Source organism: Periplaneta americana, chromosome 13 (genome assembly GCF_040183065.1).
Source record: "Periplaneta americana isolate PAMFEO1 chromosome 13, P.americana_PAMFEO1_priV1, whole genome shotgun sequence".
NCBI lineage: Eukaryota > Metazoa > Arthropoda > Insecta > Blattodea > Blattidae > Periplaneta > Periplaneta americana.
Window position 1 is genome coordinate 161417756 of NC_091129.1, and position 14880 is coordinate 161432635.

The following is a 14880-nucleotide window of genomic DNA, read 5'->3' on the forward strand; positions in this document are numbered from 1 at the left end:
ATATTTCTGTCTACTGTAATGATGGAAATATCCAAAATTGTCAAATGTAGTCTAAATTGAAAAGTCAAATTTTGTAAACAGAATTATCATAAAAATCGTCCATTTTGTTAATAATTTGTCCACGTCTGTATGTATATATATATATATATATATATATATATATATATATGATATTCAGCTACCCTCTTTAAATCAATTAGGGCTACAATGAATGACTATGTATATTTTAAACTTTTCACTTTCTTTATTTTTTAATGTTTGCACTTCGGGAAACTTTTATTAATTTCACAAGAAGTTACTGGTATATTCCTAAAATGTGGTACATTGACGCATATATTGGCATGAATCTCGTCCACCAAAACATGCAAACTTAAGTAATCGAGTCAGGTGAGGTGAGGTGGGTGTTTATGATGTGATTATGTTTCAATTGGGCAGGGCATAGTTGCGCCCCGCTGTCAGGTAAGATGCAGCAGATAAAAAAGGATCCCTGTTTTGTGGGCATAGTTGCGCCCCTATCTCATCAGGTAGAGAAAAGGGGCATGGCATAGTTGCGCCCCGATGAAATGATAAGATATACCGTTTTTTAAATCACGTCATCGAGGAATTCAGAAGTGGTAAAATAGAAGAATACATGTTCTTAAAAAATGCAACTAACACTATAATATTTTAAAGTAATTTATTTATTTTATGACAATCACTTTCATGTGTACTATGCCCATCGGGGCGCAACTATGCTATGTCCATTCTGCTACCTGATTTCTTCGAGACGCAACTATGCCATGTCCATTCTGCTACGTGATTTCTTCGGGGCGCAACTATGCCATGTCCTTTCTGCTACCTGATTTGTTCGGGGCGGAACTACGCCATGTCCCTTCTGCTACCTGATTTCTTCGAGGCGCAACTATGCCATGTCCATTCTGCTACCTGATTTCTTCGGGGCGCAACTATGCCATGTCCCTTCTGCTACCTGATTTCTTCGGGGCGCAACTATGCCATGTCCCTTCTGCTACCTGATTTCTTCGAGGCGCAACTATGCCATGTCCCTTCTGCTACCTGATTTCTTCGAGGCGCAACTATGCCATGTCCATTCTGCTACCTGATTTCTTCGGGGCGCAACTATGCCATGTCCCTTCTGCTACCTGATTTCTTCGGGGCGCAACTATGCCATGTCCCTTCTGCTACCTGATTTCTTCGAGGCGCAACTATGCCATGTCCCTTCTGCTACCTGATTTCTTCGAGGCGCAACTATGCCATGTCCATTCTGCTACCTGATTTCTTCGGGGCGCAACTATGCCATGTCCCTTCTGCTACCTGATTTCTTCGAGGCGCAACTATGCCATGTCCCTTCTGCTACCTGATTTCTTCGAGGCGCAACTATGCCATGTCCATTCTGCTACCTGATTTCTTCGGGGCGCAACTATGCCATGTCCATTCTGCTACCTGACTTCTTCGGGGCGCAACTGTGCCATGTCCCTTCTGCTACCTGATTTCTTCGAGGCGCAACTATGCCATGTCCATTCTGCTACCTGATTTCTTCGGGGCGCAACTATGCCATGTCCCTTCTGCTACCTGATTTCTTCGAGGCGCAACTATGCCATGTCCATTCTGTTACCTGATTTCTTCGGGGCGCAACTATGCCATGTCCCTTCTGCTACCTGATTTCTTCGAGGCGCAACTATGCCATGTCCCTTCTGCTACCTGATTTCTTCGAGGCGCAACTATGCCATGTCCATTCTGCTTCCTGATTTCTTCGGGGCGCAATTATGCCATGCCTAGGTCTCCCATTTGACCGCGGGGCGCAACTATGCCAATTTCCTATACATGTCGACACCTAACCATGTTACCAGCGGTACCTACTCATTTTTATTACCTTCTGCGCTGACTATATCGAACATGCCGCCTGTATGTGCTGTCATCTATACCCCATAGCACAGCTAACACAGTCTACTATATACAGTCGCGAAGCTCAGTATGTAGTAAAAATGCAAACATGGGCAGTTGCCCACCACTAGGATCGCTACTATCGCCTCAACATCGCAGATCTCTCTCCTAGCAGACGACAAAATATGTTACACTTTCGTTGTCGTGTTCTTTTGGAAAAATTAACACCTTCCTTCCACTATTGAAATATTAAATGCATAAAGTTAATTTATTATTTTAATGAAGTATATTAAATTCCACCATAAACTCGAAGATACCTGCAAGAAATAGGTTAATATTATTTTTGTTTGTGCAAAACGATCTGAAATTTACTAAAATGCCTGCACTCTTTCAAGATTATGGCGATAATTAACTATGAAACCAATAAAATATTAATTTACATTTCCCTTTACAACAATAATAATGGAAATATGAATTAATGGAGTAACTTACGTGTACCGGTACTTGTAGTGTAGGCTTACGTAGTTAACAAAGTGGGATGAGGTTAACCAAAAATAATCACACCAGAATTGGAAATAAAACGTGATCAATAAATTTTATTGTAACAGACTTTTTCTACGTCTCTAGTAAAGTTACGTCTCTAGTAGAGAAATAAAAATAACAACAAAATTAACAGCTATAATTAAAAACATATCCTTTGAAAAAAAAAAAGTAGGCGTAAGCAATAATAATCCCACCAGAATTGAAAATAAAACGTGATCAATAAATTTCATTAAAACAAACTTAATTTTTCTACATATCTCGTAAAATATTATTATTCAGATTATTATATTTTAGCCATTAACATTTTCATTACAACCAATAACGAACATTTCACAAGCATCAATGTGAAATACGCAACGAGCTAGCACTCGATACAAATACGACACAGTCCAAAGTCGACCATGGACAGTCTATTGTTTCTAGTTGCTAACCGCTTGTAGCGCTTTATCACGAGATTTGCAAAAAAAAAACACCTCAAGCTTCGCGACTGTATATAGTAGACTGTGCAGCTAACCTGTTTACTTCACTCAGTGACTAGATCTCTACTTATTACTAGACAGTGGATACGGGATGACTTATCGTTGAATGTAGGTGCACATTTACTATATGTTACATTTTTTTTTTCATTCAGACCATTGGCTCAACAGATTTTAAACGTAAACAGACGACGTCAACATGCTACTGTATCTCCGTACAGTCAGAAGGAAAAGAAAAATAACGTACTGTAGTACATATCTTGCAAGTTCAGTCCTCATCATCATTGATGCAATTACCAGCGTTGCAGTAAACGACGATATATTCTCGTAAATTGTCGAAGCTGAATCGTCTTCGCCTATCGCTTAAACAGTTTTTGTATCGAGAGAATTTCTGAAGAAAAGCTCTAAAATGAGGATCACTCAATTTCTTTAGAGGAATATTTGCACTGAGCATCATGTTGCACTTGTAGTTAGATCCGCACAACTAAATGTTATGTTTTATTTAACGACGCTTGCAACTGCAGAGGTTATATCAGCGTCGCCGGATGTGCCGGAATTTTGTCCCGCAGGAGTTCTTTTACATGCCAGTAAATCTACTGACATGAGCCTGTCGCATTTAAGCACACTTAAATGCCATCGACCTGGCCCGGGATCGAACCCGCAACCTTGGGCATAGAAGGCCAGCGCTATACCAACTTGCCAACCAGTCAACTAAATGATGATGATGATGATGATGATGATGATGATGATGATGGTTCCTCAGATTTCATTTCAACGCATTTCCTGTGCGATGTACTGTTGCAATGTTTCTCTATAGCCTGAGTTGTTCTGGTTTTAATTTCAATTTTACATACATTACACACGATATTGTCTTCGTTAATACGTAAAATGTCACTCTCATACTTCTTAATTGCATTTCGTATCTCTGAGCGAATTTAACGTTTTGACTTCCACATTATGAATGGATCAGCACTACACTATTCAACGCGTACTAAATACTTGAGCAGGATAACACAACTGCACATTGGGTTCCTTCGTTATGTACGCTGCTGTACTCGCCAGGTACACAAAAGACGGACGGCGCGGCACGTGCCATATACTCCGATACGAAACAACTTCACTTTTCCTTAAGTCATCCCGCATCCACCGTCTACTTATTACAGTTCATGTGGCACAAAGATCATGAATTAATTAACTTATATTGCTTAGGAATTAATATGATAAAATATCCTAATGATGTCATTACAACAGTTGTCTGGTATCAATTGTATATTAAATCAATTCACTACACTGCTCCCTTTAGTATTCTATTACTCTTATTAAGGTGAGTTAAATGGCCACATTTTTATTAAAACAGTTTTTCGTACTTGAAATGTAATGTGCAAACATTCGTGACGTCATTTAGGCCTATTACGTCATCCAACTTATTGACTGGAACAACAGCGACTACCGATTTTTAAGATAATCCCTTAAAATATCATGGAAGAATATAAAAATTATTGTTATCCGACTTATTCTTCAATTTTAGGGAAATTATGATTAACATTAGAGCCTATGTAATTATTCTCACAGTCCAACATAAATACGAAAAATATGATTTTACTCCAAGCTGCATTCCCTTGGCCATCATCTGTTTTTGTAAGGCTAGGATTAAGATCGACGTTCGTTTGCGTTAGGTGTAGTTCATTGAAGTTTGACAAATACAAGCGCCTTGTGTTTGATTATGGCCAACGTTAGAATGAATGTCCCTGCAACGAAGAAACCTTGAAATTAAGTTTATGTTTAAAGTTTAGGAAATGATTCGAGAAGTTATTCCGGCACCTATTGTGTTTTTTTTTTCTAAAATTATTCTGTTTCCTTTTTTCTTTTTTTTAAATATATATGAACATGCTCCTTGAACGCAATTATTTCCCATTTTGTGAAATATATACCAGACTCTAACTTGTTTGCACCTCAGCATTTTTATAAAACGTAGCTATTCAAGACATGGATGTCCTCTACGATTAGTTAATTGACCCTGGATCTTTGAAGGTCACGCACTATTCACATGTTTACAGCGAAATACAAGGAAGTGAAATTTAAAAATAATATGCAGTAATTTTCTTTTCACACGGAAAAATAAGCTCTACAAAATACAAGTATAAGTAACATTTCTGAATCAGTCATTCTTTTGTTCTGTGACTAAAATAATGATAATTTTTCAGACTAAATTGCACGAAATGTTGTCTCCAGGAAAAGTTGAAAATATTCTTACTTTAAAGGACTTGCTTGTGCAATGAAATATCACTTCTGTAACATTGTTTTCTATTTTCTTTAATAGTCGAATTGTTACAACGTAGTAAATATTGAATAGTAGACTATGTTCATCTAAACTTTCTTTACTCAGATGTATCACTTAACATTGCCGGAATTAAATTTCTTAAATAGAAACACATCGTAAATGTTCTGAATTAAGTGTATGATTTAGTCTGCTGTCAAAAAATCTTAGAGTTAGAATTTATAAAACAGTTATATTACCGGTTGTTCTGTATGGTTGTGAAACTTGGACTCTCACTTTGAGAGAGGAACAGAGATTAAGGATGTTGAGAATAAGGTTCTAGGAAAATATTTGGGGTTAAGAGGGATGAAGTTACAGGAGAATTCAAAAAGTTACAGAACGCAGAACTGCACGCATTGCATTCCTCACCTGACATAATTAGGAACATTAAATCCAGACGTTTGAGATGGGCAGGGCATGTAGCACGTATGGGCGAATCCAGAAATGCATATAGAGTGTTAGTTGGGAGACCGAAGGGAAAGAGACCTTTCGGGAGGCCGAGACGTAAATGAGAGGATAATGTATTTGAGGGAGGTGGGATATGGTGATAGAGACTGGATTAATCTTGCTCAGGATGGAGACCGATGGCGGACTTATGTGAGGGCGGCAATGAACCTCCGGTTTCCCTAAAAGCCATTTGTAAGTAAGAGTATATGATTTAAAGTTATTGTTATGCATTAATATGGTTTTTCTTTTATTGCAGGTAAGTTCAGAGATGATGAACTTGATGATGGAGAATAGGCTGAGTATGTATATCATTTATACTCTTTTACAAATTGTAATTGTAATAGTACATGATTTAAGGAATAATCTTTAAATTTCTTAACACCTGCTGTAGTGAGCCAACTTTTCCTCTGAGGGAACGTAAAGGCCCATCCACAATGAAAATTAAACATAACCGTAACATAAACACAGAAGTTTGCGCCCAGGCTACCAAATGAGATCATTCACAATGGTTCACATAAGCATTGATATAACCATTACCGTAAGACGTTAACATGAAAGTTTGCAAACTACAAACTTTCATGCTTATGCTTACGTGATTTGCAAACAGAAGACAATCGTGGAGCGCTGAAGTATACGACAGAATATGAGGAAATGGCGTCGTTATGTTTCCATGGTTACCAAGTATGTTTGCTGTTATGTTTATGTTCCCATCTTGAATTATCTTCATTTTACCGTAACGTGTATATTCTTAAGTTAACGCTTACGTTATGTTTAATTTTCATTGTGAATGAGCCTTAATTTGTTATTGTTGACCTGCAATGTCTCGAGTGAAGAAGGCCTGTCGTCATGATAATAATATTTCAGGAGGTTCTGTGATTGTTAACAATTAAGAGCACTTCCTCAAAGCTACACCATGGAATTAAAGGAGCTATGTGAAAGTAATCTTCCGTTAGAAGCATACGGGCGCTGGTAAGTTTCGACTCAACCCCACACTTTATAACTTGCAGGCTTAAGGGGTCCAGTCAAGGTCCCAACAGAAGACCGTTGTTTTTTTCTGTTTAAGTTTTCAATGTTTGTGCAATAATTTCGCAATTTTAAAGAACTCATTCACAGGCGTTTGAGTGACCTCATAACATGTCACTCAGATTCTAGCTCACTTTCATTCTAAAAATTGAAAACAGTTTCATGAATTTTATTGTAATCGATCGGTTAAGCCTGGTTCACAATAAACCGGAAACGAGAACTAGAACAAGAAATGGAAATGTAGGACGTGAAAGTGAAGATTTTTGATTCACAATAAACCAAGAACGAAAACGGCTATGCTTATCGATATGTAAAGTCGATATTACGCAACCTGATGTTATATGTGTATAATTGTCCATTGACGTTCTCTCGTGAAAACAAACCAGTCAACATAAACACAGATTAACCAACTGCAGAATTTATGACACAGAATATTATAAGAATTCAATTCACGTGATAATCTGGTCACATATATACGTTAGCATATATTGAAAGTGATTCTACTGAATTTTCGAGTTAGTTAGAAACCATGCATGAGTAAATTGTTGTGACAAAATACACGATGATCAAATAGCTTTTATCATGGCAACAGAATGAATCTAGAAAAAAAATAGTAGGCTATAATCGGAAACGAAAACGGCAAAGTTGAAACTTGGGCAAACTCACGTTCCCGTTCCCGTTCCCGGGCTCCGGCAAGCTTCTCGTTAATTGTGAATTCTCACATTTAAATATATACATTTTAACAATTTTTCCGTTCTCGTTCTCTTTTCCGGTTTATTGTGAACCAGCCTTTACTCTCCGCCGCCTCTCATGTAGAAATATTTTCGGCTACAAATCCAGCAGATTCTATTCCTATTTTCGACAGGAAAATGGAAATTTACCTACTTTTCTTAGTGCCGGGGGTGTATATCATTTGTTTCACAGTCGACCTGGTTGGCGAGTCGGTATAGCGCTGGCCTTCTATGCCCAAGGTTGCGGGTTCGATCCCGAGCCAGGTCGATGGCATTTAAGTGTGCTTAAATGCGACAGGCTCATGTCAGTAGATTTAATGGCATGTGAAAGAACTCCTGCGGGACAAAATTCCGGCACATCCGGCGACGCTGATATAACCTCTGCAGTTGCGAGCGTCGTTAAATAAAACATAACATTTAACATTTGTTTCACATATGAATTACTCAAAATCTTCAGAATATTGAGGACAAAAAAATACGAGTTTTTAATTTATTCTTGATAGTGACAGTGCGGGTGATGTCCATATTGATGATAATTAGGACACCGCAGAGTTCCAGCTGCTGTGAAATCACTTAAAATAGTCCATAAATTTCGAAGCGTTTGTTTTTAAAATTTAAACATTTTGGAAGAAAGTTACCTGAATGATGAGTCGGATACATTTCTGGCTCGTATGTATGTATGTATGTATGTATGTATGTATGTATGTATGTATGTATACCCCGTTCCGGAACAATTTTTCCCTCGAATTTATTCAAATCAACTTTACAGGGAGTTATACTTGAAAGTTAATTTGTATAATACACGACACTGTTCGTTAACAGAAAACCACAATTTAAGTCACACAGAGTTAGTGTGCACTCAATGTTGGTTGGTTGACGGTTGTCAGCCCACTTTGAAGTCTGTGGGTATAGAGGGATAAATTGGATCGGTGTCTGGTAGAGTTCCCGGGTAGCTCAGTTGGTAGAGCGTTGGTACGTTTAACCAAAGGTCCCGGGTTCGATACCCGGCCCCGGAACAGTTTTTTCCTCGAATTTATTCATATATAATGGTGTCCACACCTGTGGAGTAACGGTTAGCGCGTGTGGCCGCGAAACCAGGTGGCCCGAGTTCGATTCCCGGTCGGGGCAAGTTACCTGGTTGAGGTTTTTTCCGGGGTTTTCTCTTAACTCAATATGAGCAATTGCTGGGTAACTTTCGGTGTTGGACTCCGGACTCATTTCACCGGCATTATCACCTTCATCTCTTTAGACGCTAAATAACCTAAGGTGTTGATAAAGCGTCGTAAAATAACCTACTAAAATTGTATATAATGATTTGCTTGATGTAATTTAAAATATGAATGAGTTAAGGTATTTTAAAAGATATATCAATAGTAATATGCGTTACAAGAGCGGTATGTTGAAGTTTTCATGTTCGAGGAAAAGATTGAAAAAAGCGAAACGTAGTTGAGCTTTTTAATTTCCGAGAATTGAAAGAAAACATACCGCTCGTGTATCGTACATTATTTTGTGCGAAGATCGTTTATTACATACCTGAAAGAGGAATTTCTAATTAGTTGCAATGAAATCTCCATCTTGGTTTCTGTTCAATGACGGCAAATTTGCTAAACAAAAATATCTATCTTCAACATTGTTGCTTTAAAATGTTTTCTGTGTTTACTATACTCCAGCAGGCCGTGATATACGTCTGTCTTTTTTTTCCCCCAGTCTAGAAATGCGAACTTAAAACAAACGGCTCCCTTAATGTTACATGCATCACGAATGCAGTAACTTTAGTGGAGTAGTAGACTTTACTTAATTTTTGCAAATATTTAAAAACAATAATTAACATTGCAATTTAGGTGAAATTGCAGTGGTAAGTTTCCAATTTATAATTATTACTGTATTGAACGCGTCTAAAAATAATATGTTAAAAGCCTAAAGCAGTAAAATCAATATGTTCCCTAAGCGGTAAGAAGAGGGAAATTGTTATGTGTGTTAGGTTGGGGATACTGAATGTGGAATTTTAGACTTACCGCGGATTGGTTTTGTGCGGAAACCAAGCAAATACGCACGATCTCGCACAAAAGAATTTTAACAAACCCCTGTCTTTACAATTTAGATGAAATACGTATGGGTTTACATTGGTGCTAATTTATTGTCAATTTATATATTTTAATTATTGTTTTCTGTTTTAATTATAGTTTTTCCTTTCTTTCTTTGACAAGTCTTATGTTTTATTAACTCTTTTGTGGACAAATAAATAGATAAACTTGGACATTTCAAGATTAATAATAAAAATTTACTTCTATATCTCAAGATGCCGTAACAGGTTTTCACACCTAAACTTGGAGGGAAGTAACTTGTATACGAATTGAAAGTTATTCAGTGTTGCAGACTTGTCTACATCTCATTACTCAGTCTCTGCTAATGTAAAATGTTGTCTGTGTCGTATCTCCACTTTGGTGAAGGTACTAGCGGCAAGGTTAAGCAAACGTCGAACGAAAATACTCGCATTAATATGCACAGCTCTTGAAAGTTTGTTCCATATTATTTGTGTTGTGCAGTGGCGGTTCGTGCCTAAGGATTCACTACTTTTATGATATTACATAGTTTTCTAACAATTTAAACAATATCTCATTTCTGAAAAATTAAAAAAATACTACAGTTCTTTAAAGTAGATAATAAGAATAGTATTCAATATTATGTTTCACCAACAAATTTTTCAGTTTTAATCGTTGAAAATAAATGTAAAATAAAGAAGTTTGGAAGGCCGTTACCTCAACTCGATTTAAAGCAAGCACAAACAAGCCGAAGTAAGACATTTTGCAGGGCTTTCAGTTTAAAAGAAATATGTAGGAAATACGGTAGCTCGATTTGCGGTTGTGAATCTACAAATAAATTATTTTGTTTCCCGTGCCTGCTATTTGCTAAGGGTAGAGATACTGAAAGTTAGAATTTATAAAACAGTTATATTACCGGTTGATCTGTATGGTTGTGAAACTTGGACTCTCACTTTGAGAGAGGAACATAGGTTAAGGGTGTTTGAGAATAAGGTGCTTAGAAAAATATTTGGAGCTAAGAGGGATGAAGTTACAGGAGAATGGAGGAAGTTACACAACGCAGAGCTGCACGCATTGTATACTTCACCTGACATAATTAGGAACATTAAATCCAGACGTTTGCGATGGGCAGGGCATGTAGCACGTATGGGCGAATCCAGAACTGCATATAGAGTGTTAGTTGGGAGACCGGAGAGAAAAAGACCTTTGGTGACGCCGAGACGTAGATGGGAAGATAGTATTAAAATGGATTTGAGGGAGGTGGGATATGATGATAGAGACTGAATTAATCTTGCACAGGATAGGGACCAATGGCGGGCTTATGTGAGGGCGGCAATGAACCTTCGGGTTCCTTAAAAGCCATTTGTAAGTAAGAGATACGAGCTGTACATGCACTGTTGTGTCAGATTTAAGCCATTTGACACAGAAAATTAAGAAGCATGGGGAATCTATTGCTCATAAGAATGCTTGCCTAGATTTATCAGTCCTTGGAAGAACATAAATTAGGCAACAGCTTAGCTCAGCTTTCAGGCAGAATATTGAAAGTCAGAATGATAATGTAAGGAAAAATCGCTATGTTCTTTCAAAGATAATTGATTATCATCAGCATCATCATCATCATCATCATCATCATCATCATCAGGCTCATTTTAAGGTAATTATCGGATAACTTTCAGAATACGGATACTAGCCTGCCCTTCTACCCCCACCACACCTACTTTGTATCCACCAACTTTCAGCGTATTCCGAATCTCACCGGACCGGTGGACAACAATGACGTCAAGCTGCAGCGAATTAGGAACAAACCTTCTGGAAGGATTGATGGCTGTCATGGCGACTGTACAAGTTGTTGTCTGTGCTACGCTAGCAAAATTTTGCGAAATTTCCGTACTGCCATCTCGTTCAAAGAAAAGAGAGCATAAACAATTTATTTCTTGAACCGGTAGTAATAACTGGTCCGTTGACATGTTCGCTCATAAGCCATTAACATATTGTTTTTACGTTGTGCTCATTAAAAACAATACAGCAGAACACACCGCCATGACACAACAGTGCACGATATCATTCGTCTGCTAATTCCCGCCCTATACAAGAACCAATCAGATTTACTGATGGCGGCTGATGGACACTGCCACCACCTCTGCAAGCTGATGGCACCGGTGCGACACCGGTGGAGCATCAGTGAAGCCATCGGTGAAATTCGGAACACCGTGATGCCATCGGATTGCTCAGCGCTGAGATTTCGAATACGCTCTTTCCATTCAGATTCCTCCTCCTCTCGCCTCATCTCGCTCCACACGAGACACGTTCCATCTCGCTCCATACGAGATTTCAACTTGGAAACGAACACTGGTTACACTCACAGATGAATATATTAAGACTAAAACACCAAGAACGACTAAATGGACATTTAAACTATTGTAAGAAACAATTAATAAATACAACAATCAATAACACACATACACGTGTTAAAAAAACATGATCTCAGCTACAGATTTAAACTAACTTCCGGTTTGGATCACGAAGTTTCCGCCAGAGCGTGTCGGCTGTCTCACGAATCACTGTTGCCAGCATATCGCCCTATAATCTCGCTAACTTTTCAACAAAAAGTAAATAAATCTCTCCATAGTTTTTTTAAAAATCCCCAGAAATGTCGCTAAAAATTAGTAATAAATATCACTAAATAAAAATAAGAAAAACATACATATGCGGAGAAAAATATAATTTCCTCGTCGTCACCCTCTTCTGCGTAGTCTGGTTGTGATGTTGAGGTGGAAGCTGTAGGAACAGCTGATTGTGAATGCACTGCACTTGATCCAATTGACACTACTACATTTTCTGGCAAATTGTAAGTGTGAAAATTTTCACCTAAGCGTTTGACCACAAATTTGTTTGTGAAATCTAACACTTTTAAAATATATATTAACGATCTTACTAATAAACCGTGTATAGTTTTTATACGAGACTTATGTAGCGTTGAGACAGAAAACGTTACTAATAAACCATGCATAAGCGATGGATGTGTAAACAATCTGTAACTATACAATGGGAATTGCTTTGCAGTAGTTATATACACGAAACCTCTTGTTTAAGCGTTGTATATAGAGAAAAAATGGCCGCCCCTCTAACAGCTGTTCGTATCGACTGTCATTTTATGATGATGAATGCCTTGTAACCACAGAAGAACACACCAAAGAGCACAGAATAAGTAGAATGTTATTGCTGTAGCTTGTACTTTTGACCAAAATATAGTGTGGTAATCGATCAGAGCCAGTTGTACTATCGATTCTTAACACGGCACACTAGAGCGCTCTACCGGATGCAATAGAGAATCTCAGATATTCTATTACCTTTCGTAATGAAGTAATGACGAAACTATGACGTAACTGTGTAACAGTTATACTGTTATACACGACGTATGTAGTGATTATTAGTAAGGAATTTACACACGACTTATAAATGAGCTACTCATTGTATAAGTATAAGACAGTTAAACATCTATATATAGAGTTTTCATTAGTAAGAATATAAATATATTAGAACTAGCAGAAACTACAGTCTCATTTTCTTCATACAAACTGTCGGTACAAAATTCCAAAACTCAATTGCTTCAGGTCGGTTCGGAGTGGAAAATCTCCGCGTTGCAGGGAAGAACCAAGATTACATTGGCTGCAGTTTGCGACTCGTCACGTGTCAATCAAAGTTGCCACCTTTTATAGGTGTTGGAGCAGTAGCATTGAAAGAGAGACCTAACCCGTGAGAATCATTGAATCAGTATCTTTCACCCCTGATCACTGATCACAAATGAGATCAAAGCTTTCACATATGAATCATTAGACTGCTCAGTCATGCACCCATGCCTCTTCTAAAACTAAGAAGTGCATGACTTCAGTTCAGTGTTTTAACTTGAAAGAAAAAAAGAAAGAAAGAAAGAAAGAAAGAAAGAAGTGGAATAATATAAAAATCAGCAGAAAAGTCGCTAATCGTATTTTACAAAATTTGTCGCCGAAACTGATACAAAATTCCCTAGATTTAGCGACTATCCGTAAATATGGCAACACTGAGCAAGCATGTAATATTCGTATATGTGTGTGCGATCTCAGCGGTTCATAGGTTTTTCATAGAAAAAAATACATCAGAACCGTAAGAAAACATATTAAAGAAGAGAAAGAAACAAAGAATAATAATGTAAATTATAAATAAATTTAATTGTTTTACCTGGAGGTTCTCTGAACGCATAAGACGCACCGCCACTGGTGTTGCGTAATGCATTTGCAATCCGCAGTTCTGCAACGTTGTGATCATGCATCCTCGCCCACACAGTAATTAGTTGCAGTCGGCGAAGGACTCGGCATCTGTTGTCAGCCCTTCGCTAAATGAACTAGATCTCGTCAGATGCGTTCGTGTAAAATATAGCGGTAGTCAGCCTCTAGGCATTCCAGTGCATTACTTTAAAACCGCTGTTATACAGTATGCAGCAAAACAAACGACACTCAGACTATTGCTCATCTGCTGTCCACGTTTCCTTAGCAACCAAGTATTTATTGTATATAGGCTAATACAGAGTGATTTATACAGAACTAACACATTTCTTTCTTTCTTTCTTTCTTTCTTTCTTTCTTTCTTTCTTTCTTTCTTTCTTTCAAAACGGATTGATGCTAGCCACAATTTGTTATGCCTCAAATGTAAACTATCTTTGGGAGCTAACCTCTATAGCAAATGTTGAAAATTCTTTATTTATTCGGCTGGAAATTCACTTAGGCCCGGTTTCTTCAACCTTTGTTAAATTATAACAGTGTGTTATTCCATTTTAACTGTAAACTTAACAGTTGAAGCATTTCTTCAACTACTGTTAGTACTAACACGCTGTTAAAACCTATATTAACTTAACTGCCCAATTTCATGCAGTTAAATCGTTTAACTCTCTATTGGCATAGAAGTATCCATTATGACTGGTGCGTTAGATGCTGAACTTATATATCTGGATTATTTATAAAATAATATCCATGAATACATAAACAAAGCGGATGATTTCTGTGATTTGACAGACCAGAAGTTCATACAAAGGTAAGTTATAGGCTATTTTCTGCCAAGCCTCACTTTTCGCTTTCAACTTAGATCCATTTGTTTGTTTATTCTCAATAATTGGTTTATACTGCGAAATATTTTCCAGCAGAAGGTTTCTTTCGAACGAAGAGAAATTAGTCCCACGATTTCTTTTTGTTCCAGTGTTTTCCATTTCACAACAGCAATACCAATACGCCGCTTCACGCTATTGTGATACAGACGAGGAAAGAAGCAGGAATCAAACCTGAGAGAATAGAAAGACTTCTATCCTCTCTGAATCAAACAACGGAAACAAGCGAGAATCGCAATTGTCAGCGTTCAGAAAACAGAAGTGAGCCTATACTTGGTTACAG

At 37.7% G+C, this 14880-nt stretch overlaps 1 protein-coding gene across 16 annotated transcripts in view; it reads left to right on the forward strand.

Annotated features, from left to right (window-relative positions):
* The window catches only part of HDAC4 (histone deacetylase 4), a 582774-nt gene that overhangs the window by 254701 nt on the left and 313193 nt on the right, over window positions 1-14880 (forward strand). The window contains exon 2 of one of the 16 annotated variants that reach the window (XM_069844557.1): window positions 5921-5963. The exons of the other annotated variants lie outside the window; for them this stretch is intronic. Within the exon in view, the coding sequence (XP_069700658.1) occupies window positions 5921-5963 (43 nt within the window). The remainder of the gene's footprint in view (window positions 1-5920; window positions 5964-14880) is intronic. 16 annotated transcript variants of the gene reach the window in all.